Genomic DNA, 18,928 nt, shown 5'->3' with positions numbered 1-18,928 from the left:
ATGAAAACAAAACTTGTTTCTGGATAATTAATAAAACCTCTATCTCACCATTGATGATATTACTTGTAATTTAAAGCATGTAAATTGATTAGAAGGTCTGATTAGAAAGAAGATTCTTTAATAGTTTTTATGGGAATATTAAGGAATTTTTTTAGACATTTTTACAGACTAATACAGCAATGTGATAGCTGGATTATTTTAAATTGACTCTTTTTAACTCATCTGTGGGTCAGGTTCTAAAATCGATGCAAATGAGATAAGAACTACTGGATGGGATTCTTCTCTTGCTAAAGTTTCTCTCCTCAGTAGAAGAAAACTATACATCCTTTTCTCAAATGGTTCAGAATTTGTGGCTCAAAGTGGATTCTTTGCTAAACTTTTTTAATAAGTAGTAATACATCAATATATTTAAAACCATCATGAATGAGTATATTATCCATCAGAGGCTGTTTAATCCAAAGCCCATTGAATTCAAATGGAAAGACTTGCATTGACTTCAGTGGGTTTGTAGCTATTACAGGTAGGACTATAAAAATAGTGTGCCAGCCTGAAAATTCATAGAATGTGCACCTATGGTTCCAAAATGTAGCAAAAGCAATTTACTTTATTCTTTCATTTTCAAATATCCCCGCATTCTTTATTATGAGGGTAGAGTTGAAAAGGTATTTATTACTTTACAGCATATCTTTGAAAAGTATTCTCAGAAAAATTGGCCAGATTATCTCTGGTCCATTGCACCATTCAGGCTGCAGAAAGGAGCCAAAGTTTGGCCAAAACTGAACAGGTGAGAATTACCCCAGTGGCTAAAGCTGAGTTATTTGGTTCCTGCAACAATCGTATATCTCCACTTCACTTCTCCCACTGACATATGGGGCATGATGGAACACAGTTGTGCTCTGCCAATTCTTAGTTGTATATCATTCCTTCAGAACCATAGTCAGTTGCCATATATTAGAATAGGCCCTAGAATGCTCGAACTCATGTTGTGGTGGATGCAGATCAGCTCACAGACCCAGAGAGACATATTTGTGTCTCTTGATGAATGCCCTCTCACTCCATCACCTTCTTCTGCTCAAAGCGGCTCTCATTGTAGGACCTGTGTTCTTGCTACCAAGAAAAAGGATTATCCCCCATCTCTTCCCCTCAAAATCAAATCTTTGTCTTCATTACCACTGCCTGAAAAAGGTTCTATAGTATTGATTTGAACAAAAGAGAATATATATTTTGATATATATTTTTATTTTTATTTTTTTAAAAAAGGAAATTTTGAGCACAGTAGAGCAGGAACTGCGCAGAGAGGTTGAGGATCTGAAGCTTCGTCTGCAGATGGCTGCTGACCATTATCGAGAAAAGTTCAAGGAATGCCAAAAGCTCCAAAAACAAGTGAATAAACTTGTAGATCAGACAGTAAGTATAATTGGAGAATCCATTTGCTCTTCGTGACTTTTCAGTGTTTGTTTAAAAATTTGTTGTGGCAAAGAACAATGCATTTAAACAAGAATCAGAACATTGTGTGAGGAATTGTCAATGAATATAATACTGTAGTAGAGCCAACTTATCTATGATGTTGGATATAAGCTGTTGAAACCAAACATAGTATCCTAGTATTTGGTATATGTAGAAAGCTTATTGAGTTTGTGTGATGTTATAAACTGGATTATCTTCAAAGCATAGTATTCTTTTGCTGAGGCATCTTCTCTCCCCAACTGTGAAAGAGAGGAAACCATGGCATTGCATTTTCATTCCTTCACTCATCCCCCTCCTGCAGAGAGGGTGAGAGAACTTGGGAGAAAGACTGTGTACAGAGATGGGTAAAGGGGTTTCATGCAGCAGCAGAACTGTGCACCTGCACCTCTTTTATGTGTGTGCTTGGTTGCTTATTTTATCTATATCACTCTATCGATATTGCAGAAGCTACTTGATTCATATCTGCTATTTCCTGTATCATCCTGAAGGTCAATAGGGAATGAGGTATCATCCCATAATGTCTGTTGGTAAATGTCTGGTCCCCTGCCTGTGTCTTGGGGTATGGTATGTTGTGTGTATGTCATGTATATCTGACACCCAGCTCAAATGTTAACTTAAAAAAAAAAAAAAAAGGAACTATAGTATCCAAGATCTCTTTTTTAATTAATTTACATCCATCCCAATTCCTAATGTAGATTAGATTCCAATTTAAATTGGAATATTAAATTTAAATTTTTAAAGTTTAGCAGATACTCTAAATTGTGGAGATTTCCATAATCTATTTTATAAAATATTTTTTATGATTAATGTTTTTGCAAGAAAATTATTATAAAATACGGCATTATAAAAGCAGTAAACTGATCATATTTCAGAGTCAATGCAAAGATGCAGTGGAGATAGTATAAAGTGTATATTTTTTTTAATCTTATCTCACCTTGACACCAGCAACTTTGATGAGCCCATTTCCAGGAGAAGATATAAAGCCAGAGAAATATATTAGTTTGCTTTTGTGTTTTTCTTTAAACAAAAGTGGTAGATGGTGTACAGTTATCCACTTCAAAAAGTAGTGAACTGAGTTAAATTATAACATCTGTGTTCTCACAGTTGCACAATCATTGAAGCAGTTCATTGTAATTCTTGATTGACGTTTTCTTTGAATAAAGTACCAAAATTATTTTTTCATAAAGAAAACTGCAGGGAACCAACAGAAAGTGACAGATGCCTCAAACATTGAGACAGCTACTGCAGTCGTTACAGGTAAAAAGTTGACCACATCTCCAGGTATTAACAATGTAAACTTTTTTTAATGCTTTCTATTTGTTGGCCTCAAATAGAATATTAATTTGTGAAGTAATCTATAAAAGTACCTTGTATATAAACAACTAGCCCTTGGTGTTTGGATAACCCAATGGAAACCGATTAGAAATATGAACACCAGTTTGAGAGCCTGCTCCTGCAAATACTTGCACCCATAAATATTCTCATTGGGTCTGCTGACATGAGTGAAGTTTACAAATGTAAGTGTTGGCAGGATTGAGCCCTGAGTTGGTGTTTAAGATCAATTATTAAGATATATAGCATGTTTTTTAAATTTTTTTAGCTAATAAACAGAATTTCAGTAAAAAGAAATGTTTACAGTAACATAACATCTCTTCAGCCATGGCACAGTTACAGTTTAATATATTTTATTGCAAAATCTGTGCTGGTAAAGTGTTCAGTTATCTACAGAAAAGAACAGAACTATGTATCCTAATGATTTGCTAGAAAACACTTGACTGTGTGTTGTAATTTTCATGGACTATTAAGCTTCCCACAAATCTAGCCTTCTAAGCATAAAGAAAGGAACATGTAATATGTCATAACACATACTGGAGAGAAAGTAAATAGTTGCAATTTTGTGACATTTATTAAGCATTTTTTCTAAAGGGTAAAATATATGTACCAATAATATTGTGCTCTGAGAATTAAGTTTATAAATGGTTTAATTTCTCAAAAGGATGTTCTCCAAACACTTTTTATGTGCTGTGGAATATTTTCTGTTCAGCATGGTTATCCAAACTTTGCCCAGTTGAGGGCTTCATTGGCAAGAGCCTGATACAGCTGCCCTCATCTTAATATGCCTGTGGCCAGCAGAGATTGGGTCATGTACATGTTGTCTCCAAGATGCATATTAGTGTGTGTGACATTGGCAAGATCTGAACTGTTGTCCACCCTTCATTCATTCCTGTTGTGCTGCGTTTATTTAAAAAACAAAGAACAAATATTCATATTTTTTTTCAATATTTGCAGCTAGCCCCATTTCACCTGATATAGTTTCAGAGTTCGTGGTAAAGGAGCAAGCATGTGAAATGAACAAAGAAATTGCTGAGAAAACAGAGAAGTATAAGAAATGCAAGCAAATGTTATCAGTAAGTAAAGGGCTGCTTTTGGAAAGTTGAACAGAAAGTAGCTACAGGGAATATATCTCAAACATTGAAATACTCTTCTCAGCTACTGAACTGTTTGTTCCCTTAATAGTCATTCATATAGCACAGATGTGATCATAATAGAAACTTTATCATAAGCAGGTATCTTCAAAGTAGAATTTTAAGACTCCATTGTGTGGGTGCTATGGTATTCTTTGCATGTTTGTCTGCTATTTTTGGGTGGAAGTGGAATGTCGGTAATTTTATAAAGCAAATATTGGGGTGAGAACAACCTGAAATGGTGAAATGGAAATCTCTGCGAAGAGATCTTCTTTGGAGGCAACTATTTAAATAAAGTGCATTCACTTGTTTCCATTAAGATTACCACCCTATATTTCATGTTTTCACAAAAATATTATGCTAATATGTTTGTTTACCATGGTGTGACATGTGCAAGGCAATTGCATTCATTACTTTCTGTGGCAGGGGGCGGGTCGCATTTGTGCTGGTTCATTACTGACTTGTGTTGGTCATTTGAGTTACATGGGATGCTTTAAAGGAAACCTTTGCCTTTGACCTTCTGGATGAAAGGTGCTCTGGGTGTTTGCAAAGCTCGCTGGAATGGGTTTTTTATTGAAGTGGATGTGAGACACCTTACAGAGTGGCAGCATGTTTTGAAGAGCAGGAGAAAAACTGTGTGTATACAAAAAAGCTAGAACAGATAAGGAGAGAGAAGAATAGCAGCTTGTTGAAGGCTCAAGAAGGAAAAGTATATTGGACCTCATTGCTATAGTTCCCCATACTCTTGTCCTCTTCCAAGCCTTATCACATAAATAGGGGCCTGTAATCAATCCACTGGGAAGCCACCTGGCAATTGTCTAATTTCTGGGAAGCACTGAGTGTTGCATGGTCAGATAATTAAAAAAAAAAAAATTCCATAGCTTTGTAAAATGTTAAGTGATTCATCATGACTTATGTTATACTACTTTAGGATGAGAAAATGAAATGCAGTGTTTATGCTGATGAATTGGCCAAATTGGAGCTGAAATGGAAAGAACAAGTGAAAATCAGTGAGAGTGCAAAACTCCAGCTAGCAGCAATGGAGGACCAGTATAAAGTAAGCTTATTTGGCTACACATTGAATAGGAAGAGGCACAAAGTAGAGAGTTGTGGAACCACACACACATTTAATAAGCATTCTTTTAGAGAAAAAATTGTTTTTCTATCCCACCTACTGATGTTCATGTGGGATTTTTGAGCAGGAGTGTGGGCAGGCCTGAGAACAACACCATCAAAGTAGTTGGCCCCTCATCCATGCAAATACAAACCTGTTGGCAGGCTTCATCAGGAGCAGTATTTACTTCCCACTGCTAATCTCCTCCCTGGGAGAGATGTATCCCTTACCACTGTCATCACTCCTGCCCTTTCCCCTTGATCCCTAGCCATGTATCTGAAGAAGAGTCCTTCTAATGTCCCACTGCTACCAGGTAAATGACATCGAATAAACACAGTGCTGAAAAATGCACACAGTAAACAAACTGAAGAAAATAGAGAAATATTTTTTGCTAACTTCATTCAACTGTAAAGGATGTTGCATGTAATTATAGTAGGTAAAATATTTTCAGACAGAAATGTGATTTTAAATTGCTGAGTTTTGTGTGTTTACAGCATAATACATGGGGAAATGTATATACATTCCGTAATCTAAGTGAAGCAAACTTTTTTTCATGTAGGTTCAGCTGGCAGAAAAGGAGAGAACAATAAAAGAGCTGATATCACATTTGGAGGTCTTCACCAGTGAGAAGGTACTGTAACCATCAGATGTTATGTTTAGTGGACTCTGGTGCTTCATAGATTTCAAGGTCAGAAGGGACCATTCTGATTCAACAGTCAGACCTCCTATAATAACACAGACCACTGAACTTCCCCCAAATAATTCCTAGAGTGTATCTTTTAGAGAAAAATTCAGTCTTGATTTAGAAAATGTCAGTGATGAACTATCAACTATGACCTTTGGAAAACTATTTCAGTGTTAATTACCATCACTGTCCCAAAAAAAAATAAAAAAATTCCAGTCTGAATTTGTCTAACTTCAACTTCCAGGTTTTGGATCATTTTATACCTTTCTCTACTAGATTGCAGAGACCACTGTTTAATATTTTTTCCCCATGTAGAAAATTATAGACTGGAATCAAGTCACCGCATAATCTTCTCTATGTTAAACGAAGTAGATTGAGCTGCTTGAATCTCTTTCTGTAAGGCACTTTTTCTAATCCTTTAATCATTCTCATGGCTCTTCTCTAAACCCTCTCCAATTTATCAACAATCCTTGAATTGTGGGCGCCAGAACAGGACATAGTATTCCACCAAAAAGAACAGGAGTACTTGTGGCACCTCAGAAACTAACACATTTGTACCAGTGCCAAATACAGAGGTAAAATAACCTCTCTACTTTTACTCAAGTTTCCCCTGGTTATGCATGCCAGGATTGCATTAGCTCTTCTGGCCACATGTCATATTGGGAGCTCATGGTCCACTGATTATCCGCCATGACCCCTAAATCTTTTTCAGAACCACTGCTTCTGTAAACATGGCCTGCATTCTTTTGTTCTTAGATGTGTACATTTAGTCTTATTAAAACACGTTGTTTGCTTGCATCCAGTTTACCAGGTGATCCAGATTGCTCTGAATGAGTGACATGTCCTCTTCATTATTTACCACTTCCGTAATTTTTGTGTCATCTGCAAACTTTATCAGTAATGAGTTTTATTTTCAAAATGTTGATTAGTATAGGGTCAAGAACGGATTCCTGCAGCTCCCCTCTGGAAACACACTTGATTCCCATTTACAGTTACATTTTGAGATCTATCACTTAGCCAGTTTTTAATGCATTTAATGAGTGCCATATTAATTTTATATTGTAGTTTTTTAGTAAAAATGTTGTGCTCTACTAAGTCAAATGCTTTACAGAAGTCTGACGGGGAGGGATAGCTCAGTGGTTTGAGCATTGGCCTGCTAAACCCAGGGTTGTGAGTTCAATCCTTGAGGGAGCCATTTTGGGGATTGGTTCTGCTTTGAGCAGGGGGTTGGACTAGATGACCTCCTGAGGTCCCTTCCAACTCCAATAATCTATGATTCTATGATGCATCAACCTGTAATGACTGCACTTTTCATCTCATTAAAAAAAATCAAGTTAGTTTGACAAGATGTATTTTCCATAAACCCATTTTGATTTGCATTAATTAAATTATCCTCCTTTAATTCTTTATTAATTGAGTCCCAAATCAGCTGGTTTGTTATCTTCTCTGGGATTGATGTAGGCTGATAGGCCTATAATTACCTACGTCATCTTGTTTGGCACAACATTCTTTCTTCCAAACTTCTGGAACTTCTTCAGTGCGCCAAGACTTGTTGAAAATGAACATTAATGGTCCAGTGAGTTCCTCAGCCAGCTCTTTTCAAACTCTTGGATGCAAGCTGTCTGGACCTGATGATTTAAAAATGTCTGACTCTAGTAGCATCTGTCTAACATCTTCTAGAGATACTATTGGTATGAAAGTGTTATCACAATGTGATGAGACTATATCATCTATTTTCCCCCCAAATACTGAACAGAAATTTTTATTGAACTTGTTTTGCCTTTTCTGCTTAGTGGACCAATACTAGTGTAAAAATTCTTTTTGTTCTTTATATAGTTAAAAACTCCTTATTGTCCTTAACTCTTCTGGCCATAGATTTCTCTTTATGTCCCTTTGCTTCCCTGAATTAGTTTTCTACAATTTCTTCTGATTTGTATTCATTACTATCAGCTTCCCCTTTCTTCCAGGTTTTATAGCTGCCTTCACTTCCTCTCTAAACCAGATTGTTTTTGTTTTTTTTCACCAGCACTTTGTTCTTCCTCAGCTGTGGGATTGCAGCTTTTTGGGGATGTAGTAAGGTGTTCTTAAACTACTCCCAATTATCATTCAGATTTTTCGGATTAAATTCTTCTTCTGAGCTGTTGTTTTTAGCCAACAGTTGTTTTTAGCTTTGTGAAAGTGGCCCTATTAAAGCATCAAGTATATACACTAGTCTACAATTTATTCTGTTTTCAAATTCTAAATGTGATCAAGTCATGATAACTTGTACCTAAGGTACCATTAATTTTTAGTAGGGCTGTCAATCACATGTGTTTAGCGCCAAACAAATGAAAGCCTTTTTTTTTTTTTTTTTTTTTTTAAACAAGCATTAACTGCACACCTCTGGAGATGGGACTCGGTTGCCAGGTAGGGAGAGAGGCGCCTGCTGCGGTAGCAAGCAGGAGGCAGCTGGGGACAAGAGACTCTGTATTATCCAGACCAGAGGTGCACATTACTGAAATGCCTCCTGATTCCTCTGAGTCAGTCTTGCGCCCACTCCCTCAGGGTTAATCTATTTATTTGTTTTATATGAAGGAAGGCGGAAGGGCAATTGCCAGCAGCTGTGAGGATGTGAAGCAGGGAAAGGGCGCTTTGGAGCCTTTGCCACAGGAATCCCCACCTCCCCGGGTGACTCTAGCGGTCTCCCCTCCTCACCCCTGTACTAATCGATCGTGACCCTGTCCAGTAGTCTGTAAATAAGAAGCGGGCAGCATTATCTCCTGTAAATGTAGTTGAACAAAAAGTAAGACGGAGTGGACTTGTAGGCTCTAAAGCAGTGGTGGGCAGCCTATGGGCTGCACGTGGCCTCTTGGGGTAATCCACTGGCAGGCCGCGAGACAGTTGGTTTACACTGGCATGGCCGGCCAATGGGAGCTGCAGGAAGCGGCGGCCAGCACGTCCGTGCAGCCCACGCCGCTTCACACAGCTCCCATTGGCTGGGATCAGTGAACCACGGCCACTGGAAGCTGCGGGCGGCTGTGCCTGCAGACAGTCAATGTAAACAAACTGTCTCGTGGCGCGCCAGCGGGTTATCCTGACGGGCCCGCAGGCCATGGGTTGCCCACCACTCTGCTAAAGTTTTATATTTTATTTTTGAGTATAGTTATGTTAAAAAAAAAAATAATGCAATCATAGATTTTTTTTTTATTTATTTGTCATATTTGCCTGAGGTGAATTGAAAAATACTATTTACCTTTTTTCAATGCAAATATTTGTAATAAAAAATAATATAAAGTGAGCACTGTACATTTTGTATTTTGTGTTGTAATTTAAATCAATATATTTGAAAATGTAAAAAACATCCAAAATAAATGGTATTCTGCTATTTAAATATATGGTATTTTATTATTGGTTAACAGTGTGATTAAAACTGCGATTAATCACAACTGTTTTTTAATCTTGTGATTAATCACAATTAATTTTTGTAATCATTTTACAGCCCTAATTTTTAGTTCTGTGATCAGTTCCTCTTTATCTGTTAGGACAAGTTGCAACACTTTTTGAGTTAGGAAACTGTCATCTATAATGTTTAGAAATTCCAAGGATTTTTTTAGTACTGGCAGCATGATACCTCCAGCATATGTCACTCAAATTGAAGTCCTCCCATGATCACAGTTTTTTTCTTATACATAGATGCATAAAGAGGTGGTCATCCTGTTCCCTACTGTTGTTTGGTGGTCTGTAGCAGACACCAACTACTACCCTGTCTTGTGCTTTAACTGTTAGGACATTAAGCCAAAGCATGTAAGATGATTTTATTCCTAGTTATCAATCACTTGGAAACAGGTAATGCCTCTTGACATAGAGTGCCACGCCTTCTCCTCTTTTTCCCACTTGATCCTTCCTAAAATCAATGGTTATAACCTATTTAACGTTCCATCATGCAAATCATCCCACTAGGTTTCAGTAATACCAACTAGATCAAATTTCTGTTCATAAATTAACATTTCCAGTTCCTCTTGTTTGTTACCCAGGTTCCTAGTATTGGTGTTTAGGCAATTCAAGAATTTCTTCTCTTCATATCCTTTGATTTCTTGGTTTGTTCTCAACATCCCAATTTTGTGCTGAGTGCGCATATCTTTCCTCTTTTTACTGTCTCCCCTTTTGTTATTAGTTTAACTCCTTCCTGACTACTCTAGCCAGCCTTGGTTAATTTGTTTTAAAGAGATACAGTGGGGAACAGTATATAAAGAGACCACTCATAAAACATGTAAAGGTAAATTTTAAAATGCAGTAAAAATGAATTAACTGATTTTTAAATAATAAAAAATAATTTAATGGTGAGATTTCTATAAATAACTTCCATATTTATCAAAAAATAAGAATCCCAGAACCAAACAACAAATAGTGAAACATCAAAACATCTGACTTGATTTTTGGAAATACTATGTTTAGAAATAATTTTTTTGTGCTCTAATAGAATTCCAGAACATTTAATCATATGCTGCATTTAATCTAGTGAAATTTGTAAGGCAGAATCTTTTTATATACTGGCTGTTTGTTTAGCATTAACCGTTATCCATATACTTATAACAGAATTCTTTTTTCCTTAGAAATTGGGATAAGTGGCTGTGTCAAATTCTAATCAGACATCTAAGAAGAACAGTGCATATTCATATATACTTTGATAAGTTATTTCCACTGTTTCGTAAGGATTGTTTCTGTTTATAACCAGACACGCATTCGCTACCATTGTTGATTATTCCCACAAGCAGCCAGTAAGAGAACAGATTGACAGATGTTACAGTGTGATAATGATCTCTTCAGAGTTGTAGTTTATCTAAAAGGACATTTTTATACCTTCTAATGCCATTCCAGATTTTTAAATAAGTGTTTGAAAAGGAACTGCCGCTTTTTCCAAAGCTGGCTTTCTCATCAAGTTCAGTATGTGTATGATTAAAACTAAAGAAATCCATGCTGAATATTCAAGATGATGTTCTAATGCTGAAAGTATCTTCAGTGTTTTGCAGGGCGATTATTAATAGGTGTTCTTATTCTACTTCCCAATACAATGTCTTAATCACAGTATGACAATTTTTGCAAGGCATTGCTAATGGAGAGAGTAATGTTTATTAAAATATGTAAGTACATTCATTCCATGTTATATGAACAAACCAAGATGGAAGAGAGGATATACATGAGCGGAATTCAGCACAGCTGTTTTATTTAATATACAGTGACTTCAAGTAATTTCAGTATAGAGTAAACTAGTTGGAAAATAAGAATATTTAACTTTTTTTTCCAAAAGCAACCAAAAATGCTGTTGATACTGTTTTTCATACACATTGATGGTTTTCTCTTTTTAAATATGTCTGTAACATATTTCTCTAATTCATAGAAAAGCTAAGTGAATGTCAGGATTTTGATACAACTATTTATCTGGAGGGAATCATTTTAAATAACACACATAAGGAGGAGTGCAACTGTAAAAATATTGTATGAAGCTTATAAAAGCTTGTAATGTAAATATCTATAAATTTGCTAGAACAATTCCAAGGAAGAATCAAAGTGCTCTGCTAGACTGAAACCATGATTTAAAAGGTTAAGCATAGTACAGTAAACAGCTTTTCAATTTATACTCCATTATCAGTGTTTGTTTATAAATGTCACTAAACATAGCATGCTAAAAATGTTCATTTGTAGTCTCTTCAAACCTATAAAATTACTTAGTTTCTGTTTTATTTACATACTTATATAGCCTTTGATTTTTTTAATCAGTCTCTACCCTAGCAATCCAGCTTATGGCTAAGACTATTTTATAGCACCTTTTACAAGCACTTTGATGTACATTCTATTTTAATCTTAGGTGATGCTGGAATTAAAGTATTAAGTGCCATCATGTTTTTAGCAAAAATGTTTCCATATTGTAGAAAAAAAACTATAAGCATATGGGACATTTCCACTTTCAGAAAGTGTCTCAGACTTTTAAAAAGTATACACTGCACTTTGAACTTCTTTTGATTGCTCCTTGGGGTTTATAAACAAACAACCTACAAATTGTAGGACAGAAAAAGTTAGGACAGCTTCTGACTTTTTCTCCGGTTACATTGTTTTGTTTTTTCTCTGGTTTGAAATGGGTGGAATAAAGGCCCATCCATCTTAAAATTCTTCTCTTATTGAAAGCAAGAAACTTTAACCCAGTGGGCCAGAACCTCTGCTGGTATAAATTGCGATAGCTTCATTTAAGTCAACAGAGCTACCCCGATGTATACCAGCAGATGATCCAGCCCAATATATCTAGTAAGTTTTTATGCATCTATTAAGAGAGAGAGATTTTTAGAGTATTGCATCAAGCCTGTATCTGATTTCTGCATAATCGGTGTGTTCCTAAATTATAGTGCAGTGGTTTCCAAACTTGTTCCGCCGCTTGTGCAGGGAAAGCCCTTGGTGGGTCGGGCCGGTTTGTTTGCTTGCTGCGTCCGCAGGTTCGGCTGATCGCGGCTCCAGAGAATGGGAGCTGCTGGAAGCAGCGCGGGCTGAAGGACGTCCTGGCCACCGCTTCCAGCAGCTCCCCTTGGCCTGGAGCTCCTATTGGCCAGTGGGAGCTGCGATTGGCTGAACCTGCAGACGCGGCAGGTAAATGAACCTGCAGACGCGGCAGGTAAAGGAACCAGCTCGGCCTGCCAGGGGCTTTCCTTGTACAAGCGGCAGAACAAATTTGGGAACCACTGTTATAGTGTTTTTGAGATAAAACAGAAATTTTATTTGTGAATTGTTCACAATATGCACATCCTCTCAGTTGTAAGGAGAGATCAGGTGAAAGTAGCAGAGCCTCTTTGTTTTATAACTGATTTTTTTATTTGCTTTGTAAAAGTAGATATTTGTATGAACAATATTGGTGATTTTGCTGTTGAGTTTGCATCTATTGATGATAGAACTTCAAAATAAAATTTCTTACAAATAAGTTATCAATATATTTAATAATGTAACAAAAACTTGGAGTTACTTAGAGTTAGCTCAGTCAAGTCATGAAAGGTGGATCTGAAAATTGGCAGATAAATATTGGAATTATTTTTTAAAAATTGAAGCTTTTAATTAAACTATTTAATCAGAATTTAAAACATTTGATAATTTGACTCCATGTGTTAATTACATTTTAAAACTTTTTGTTAATTAGGAACTTGGCAGGATTCCAGAAAATCAAGCTGAAAGGATAAATAAGGGACAGATTTCTCAGCAAGATTTACATTTTCTCAGTCCATACTCAGAGGAGAGGGGACTGGTGGTTCCTGCAGTGCCAAGTAGACTACCAGTTCTGCAGTTTGGAAACCCTTACGCAATCCAGGAAACAAGAGGTTTGTAAAGTTTTGTTTTCCTCAGCATTCTTTTGTCTCACAATTTAAAAATAATGGTGCAATTTTATTTATGTAGAGACAGGACTGGACTGTTGATATCCTGGCATACAATATGTTTGTCGGAAATGGCTGGATTCATTAATAAGTCTGTCGACTCTAGTCACTAAAAGGAAAACTTTCAAGAGGACACAAGAACAATGGTGTTCTCACTCCAAAGTTTGTTCTAGTTGTGCATTCTGTTTACCAGATTTTGGGCTTTGGTTGAGAACTCCTAGTTTCATTAAATCTAAACTGAAAACATTTGAAATTTTTGATTTCATTATTATTTTGATATGACAAAAAGTGTACTAATTGTATTGAACAGAACTTTTTATACAAAATAAGAGGCCTGTTCTTCTAATTTTTATTTCAGATGGAGCAGATGGTGCTTTTTATCCTGAGGAGCTCCAAAGGCTGCCTGTAAGGACTTCCTCTTGGGAACTGGAAGACAACGTAGTCTGCAGTCAGCCTGCTCGCAACCTTAGTCGGCCTGATGGTCTGGAAGACCCTGAGGATAGCAATGTAAGTTAGCTTGCTTGTTGTTTTTTTCCTTCATTTATTAATCAGCATCCAGGAGCTAACAATTGCTTGGCTATAGTGAGCATTTAAAAATTCTGATATGCTTAAGCATATCAGAACTGAATTTTTATTGAAAAATATCTGATGAGCACTATTTAAGATGAACAATTTGCACACAAAATGATGAAAATTCAAGTTATAGAAATCTCTTTTGAATTCTAATACCAGTTTATTTTGGTTTTGGAGTCCTAGCCTCTGATTGCTTTAATATTTAAGAAGGAAAAAAGTCAACTTATTTCAAGTCATATTGCTATTTCAATATATAACCACATGCCTGTTCCTTAACATTACATACACAGCCTTTCTTGTAGAACACAGATGTTTTTAATTTTCTCACCAGTATATGAAAACTTAATTGAAACTGAAGGCAAAACAAAAGCTGGAGGATTGTTACCAGTGTTTCTGAATTAAATCATGTCTAGCATATAGTTTAATGCAAGGTGTACATTTATGAAGACAGATTTGCAAGAGATACAGAATCAAAGAAATATTTAAACAGAATGAAAATATTAAACATTGAAACAATTTCCATTTTGGCCTTTTCAACCACCAAAAGTTTGAAGTGGCAGAGACTCTTGTCTGTTATCTAAAACAGGGTAAACTAAAAATGGTATTGTTTGCTAATACATTTTCCAGGACTTCATAGTGTGACACTTTCTCTGCAGGGGTGTTGGGGGGGGAACAGAATTGCATTCCCCCCCCACGCCACCGGTTTCTTTCAGGGTGGGAGTCGGGCTGAGCATAGGTGAAGGGGACGTGCCTGGGAAAGGCACCAGCACCTAGTGCCCCTGCTGAGCCCCCCTAGGAGGTGCCTGGAGCAGGGAAGAGAGACAGGGATGGCAGCACAGCTCCCCCAGAGGGGGTGTGGGGAAGACCTCTGAGTTCTGTCCCTTCCTTGCCTGCAACTGCAGTTACCTGCTTGGCAGTCGGTGTACAGAGCCCGCTCTGGCCCACAGCAGGGAGACAATGGGAGAAGTAAGTGGGGAGTGAGGGAAAGGTGGTGCTGGCTTGGAAGGGTGTGGGGGGCACAGGGGTAGTGGAAAAGGGGCCAGAGGTGACACATGGAGCAGTCATGTGTCCCTCCCCTTTAAATTGTGCCGTTCCCCCTAACCCCCATCAAGAGTTATGGGTCATCTCTGTTTCTCAGGGTGAGAGTCACCTTGTTACCCTCCTGCCTCCAGTAAGAGGAAGATTTGCTTGTGCTTAACTGAGTATTGGTTTGCCAACACCACCCAAACAATCTCCTCAGGGCTCTGCTACCCCTTACTTTGTCTTGTAAGTTAAAAGTAGGTGAGCCCCAGCCCAAGTGCTTCTGAAAGTAGGGTCACCATATGTCCGACTTTTCCTGGACATAGCCTCTTTCTTGAGCTTCCTTTCTCTGTACGGACACATTTTTCAAATAACAGGAAATGTCTGTGGGTTTTGCTGAGCAGACAAGCGGCAGCTGATTGGTCCCTCCCCTGCATCTGCAGCAGGTTGGTCTATTCCCCTATAGGCCACAGTTGCCAGATCCCGCTCACTCAGGCCCCAATTCCCAGCCTTGGGGAGAGTGTCCCTCAAAGAGGTGCTGAATGACAGCTGTTGCTGCATCCTGGGCTTTTGCCTGCCACCATGACATGGAGCAACACTGCCTCCCGCTACCATTGAGTACCTCCACTGCAGGCACCCCTTCCAGAATTCCCAACTCTACCCCCCTGCCATGGGCAGTGTTCTGTTTTTGGGAATCTGAAATATGGTAACCCTACGGAAAGCGCCATTCTGTGTTATCAATGCTTGTTATCAAAGGCTAAAATTTGAGATCGTAAATAAGGATAATGGAAACAAAAATTAGAACACAAACCTGTGTTTATCAACAGTTACTTTTTCTATGTAGTTAAGTAGATTTCCCCCAAGGATTCAGTCTTTTGTACAGCTAGCTGGTTTTCACTGACCCAGGATCCAAGAGTTCATGAATACCTTCCACTCTTTGTTTTCTCAGTGAATGGATAACCAACTGTCTTTTTGCTTCTCCTGGTTGGCTCCAAGTTGCCTTCACATCCTCTTGTTGACTATATGCAAAACAGTGCTTCCATTGTATTGACTGACAATGCTTAATCTACATATGAACCAAGGCAAATAGGTGAATCTACATCCCTTTGTCTGGTGTAACTGTTTGTCCACCTTGCCTGGGACAGATTTTAAAAGATCTTTTCAGTACATACACAACCTTTTTAAAGAACAGGAATACTTGTGGCACCTTAGAGACTAACAAATTTATTTGAACATGAGCCCAAGAAAGCTTATGTTCAAATAAATTTGTTAGTCTCTAAGGTGCCACAAGTATTCCTGTTCTTTTTGCGGATACAGACTGACACAGCTACTACTCTGAAGCCTTTTAAATATCCATCCTTCCATCCATATCGCAACTATTATGAGACTCAGTATGACAAACTTTTATTAGATACCTCACTTGACCGTCGTTGGATAAATAAAGTACTACGAAAGCAATGTGTTGGATCTACTGAGTTTGTCAGGCCTGTCAGGAGCTACTGTTACTGTTGGCATTGAGGAATTTTTAGGGTCAAACACATCTTTTAAGGGATGTTAGGAATCTTTATTTTTTTTTGTTTTATTTGGTTAGCTCAGATACTCTTGTATAAAAAAAGAAAAATGGGGGCTAGTGAACTGGTTTATGAAGAAAACTACCTAAACTATATATGTATGTTTTAATGTGAACAGTTTTTTTACTGTGTTTCAGTTTCTAGATGCTCTTGCTACTTTAAGAAATATTTCAGAAATAGTTTTCTACAAAGAATTGTGCTCTTTGCAAGTACAGTGGTATCATGACCTGTTTCTCATTTAGTCTAGTTTGCCACATTTAATTGCTATTAACCTTTGCAGAAACCGATCAGTGTTCAGACAGGCATGATTTTAGCCTTGGTGCTCAGCACCTATAATGGAGAAAAATGTATTTCTTCCTCCTGCCTTTTGAACCCTATGTCCATTATTGTGAATAATTAGGGAAACTGTCAGAACTATTGCAGCCTATTTAAGATCTAGAATATCAGCTTTGTGCTGTTGCCCACCTTTTCTTCACATTTTGCATATTTAATCTGATCATTCTTGGCATAGACATTACTTATGACAAGCTCTTCTCTTCTTGAGTCATCTGCTGCAGTTTAATTAGCAGAGTGTTCTTCCTGATCTATGTGTTTTGCCCTTTCGCAAACCCCAGAGAAACAGTGCTAGAGTCTTGTGCTCATTTGCTGACACAGCTTAGATTTTGTAATGAGATGGAAGGAACCTAATATGCTCAAATAGGAAACAACTTCAGGTAAATGTGTCAAGAAGATACTTCTTTTCTCACATCAAATAGCAATTTATATTTTAATATACTATAAGAATTGCTATTCTTCCTGTCAAATGAAAATAGACTGAGAATGGTAAAACATAATTAGTTTCCAAATAAAAGAGAGAGGAGGATATATGTGAATAAATCAAAATTCTTCTTTGAGTGCTTGCTCATGTCCATTCTGTTATAGGTTCCATTGTAGTTGTGTGTGCTCGACACATACACTGAGGGAAAAACTTCGACACCGGTGCATCTGTAGGTGACCAGCTCTGGCGCCCTTTGGAGTGGCGTGCATATGCACTGGTATAAGGGACACAGCTGGTTGCCCCTCCATCAGTTCCTTCTTACTGCCTGTGACGGTGCTGGAATGTCTCCTTGCCTCCGCAAGCTTTCCTATCAACTGTACCTAGTAGCGAATACGTTGTATATAGTTGTTTAAAGTTGTATAGTTAATAGCTTCCTTAGTTTAAAGTTAGAATTAGTTAGTCCCGTACGGCACTTAGCCTAGGGATGGGGCATGCCCTGGTCCTCGGGCTTCAAGCTTTGTGACTGCTGCAAAAAATCTGTGCCACTCAGTGATCCTTGTAGAAGCTGCCTGAAGTGTTTAGGGGAAACCTGCATTAGCAACAAGTGTCGCATTTGCAAGAGCTTCAGGCCGTGGACCAAAAAGGAGCAGGACATTAGTCTTCGAGCGCTCCTTATGGAGTCAGCCCTCGCACCAACCTTGAAGCTGATGAGATCGGTTTCTGCTCCAAGCACCGTGGCTTTGGTGCGGAGCATGCTGCTGACACCAACTGCTGACCAGCACCGATCCCCATTCCCGGTACTGGCTAAAAAGCAAAGAAGGGCCAGGAGACTGTGTTCTCATACATCCCGTAAAGGAAGGGAGAGAGCCGGAGGAAAGCAAAGACCCACATAGGGTGGCTGTTCCCCTCTGGACGGTGGCCAGGCTCCAGCTCCCATTGAGCTGTTGAGCTCATTTCCAGACCTGCTCATCATTCTGGGAAGTAACAGAGGCACTCTGCGCATAGTGGTGCCGTCTACGCCTGCCAGTGAAGTGCCCCGTTTGAGAGGTAAACCTGCCCTGGGACCCTTCCAGTGGTCTCCATTAATGCGGCACCTCTCACCGCTGCAGGGGGCACCCTGCCAGCACTCGCCTGAACAGCGCCACCAGCCCCTGGATGGGGGTTGGCTTACTTGCCAGAGTTCCTGGTGTCGGTCCCTGGACTCCAGGCAGTGTTTCTCAGAGTCCCAGAGTCAGTCGCCAGTGGTCTGGTGCAGACCTGCAGAGGCCCATCACCAGTCTCCAGAGTCTCAGAGCTGGGAGCATCCGAGTCAGTCTCCCAGTCCTTAGCACTGCTCCGGCAGGTCAAGACGCTGGTCATTGGAGTCCATCACTGGTCTCTGGATTGCCAGTACGGATCACCGCGAGCATGTCAATGGTCTCCGAGACAGCAATCCTCTCGCTCTCGGTCCTGGTCTATGGAGTGGCAAAGTGTGAGGCATTGATCGCCAGGGTATTGTCGGTGATCCACCAGTCACCGGAGTCACGGCATTGAGAGCAATCCTCCCGGTGGAGGGCTGCGCAGAGAGCTGACAGGAATGGGGTAGACAGGTGGCCTCAGTACTGTTCTGGTCCCCCAGACAAGTTTCTCCCTTCTTGGGCTGCGACAGTGAGGAGGAAGTATGTAGAGCCCGAGGAGGAAGACCTGCCTGCAAGCCAAGGTCACCCACAGGGGACATTGACATTCCCCTCTGGGCCACCAGTGGCCGGCTGGCCTCCAGGCAACTATGGAACCCCTGGGGGTTTCCCCAACCATTGCAGGGGCATCCGAAAGATAGTTGGCGACCTCATCATAGATAGTTCTGCCACCTTGTCATCTTCGCCAGATGAGACGAAAGCAGGGGCTTCTC

At 39.0% G+C, this 18,928-nt stretch overlaps 1 protein-coding gene across 3 annotated transcripts in view; it reads left to right on the top strand.

Annotated features, from left to right (window-relative positions):
• The window catches only part of TAX1BP1 (Tax1 binding protein 1), a 90,090-nt gene that overhangs the window by 56,002 nt on the left and 15,160 nt on the right, over positions 1-18,928 (top strand). For all 3 annotated transcript variants that reach the window (XM_045008258.1, XM_045008257.1, XM_045008256.1), the window contains exons 10-16: positions 1,261-1,407; positions 2,655-2,724; positions 3,757-3,875; positions 4,864-4,989; positions 5,606-5,677; positions 12,888-13,065; positions 13,478-13,626. In XM_045008258.1, coding sequence (XP_044864193.1) covers positions 1,261-1,407; positions 2,655-2,724; positions 3,757-3,875; positions 4,864-4,989; positions 5,606-5,677; positions 12,888-13,065; positions 13,478-13,626 — 861 coding nt within the window. The remainder of the gene's footprint in view (positions 1-1,260; positions 1,408-2,654; positions 2,725-3,756; positions 3,876-4,863; positions 4,990-5,605; positions 5,678-12,887; positions 13,066-13,477; positions 13,627-18,928) is intronic.

Source organism: Mauremys mutica, chromosome 2 (assembly GCF_020497125.1).
Source record: "Mauremys mutica isolate MM-2020 ecotype Southern chromosome 2, ASM2049712v1, whole genome shotgun sequence".
In the NCBI taxonomy this organism is placed as follows: Eukaryota; Metazoa; Chordata; order Testudines; family Geoemydidae; genus Mauremys; species Mauremys mutica.
Note: the sequence above shows the minus strand (reverse complement) of the source record. Positions and strands in the feature narration are given on the sequence as shown.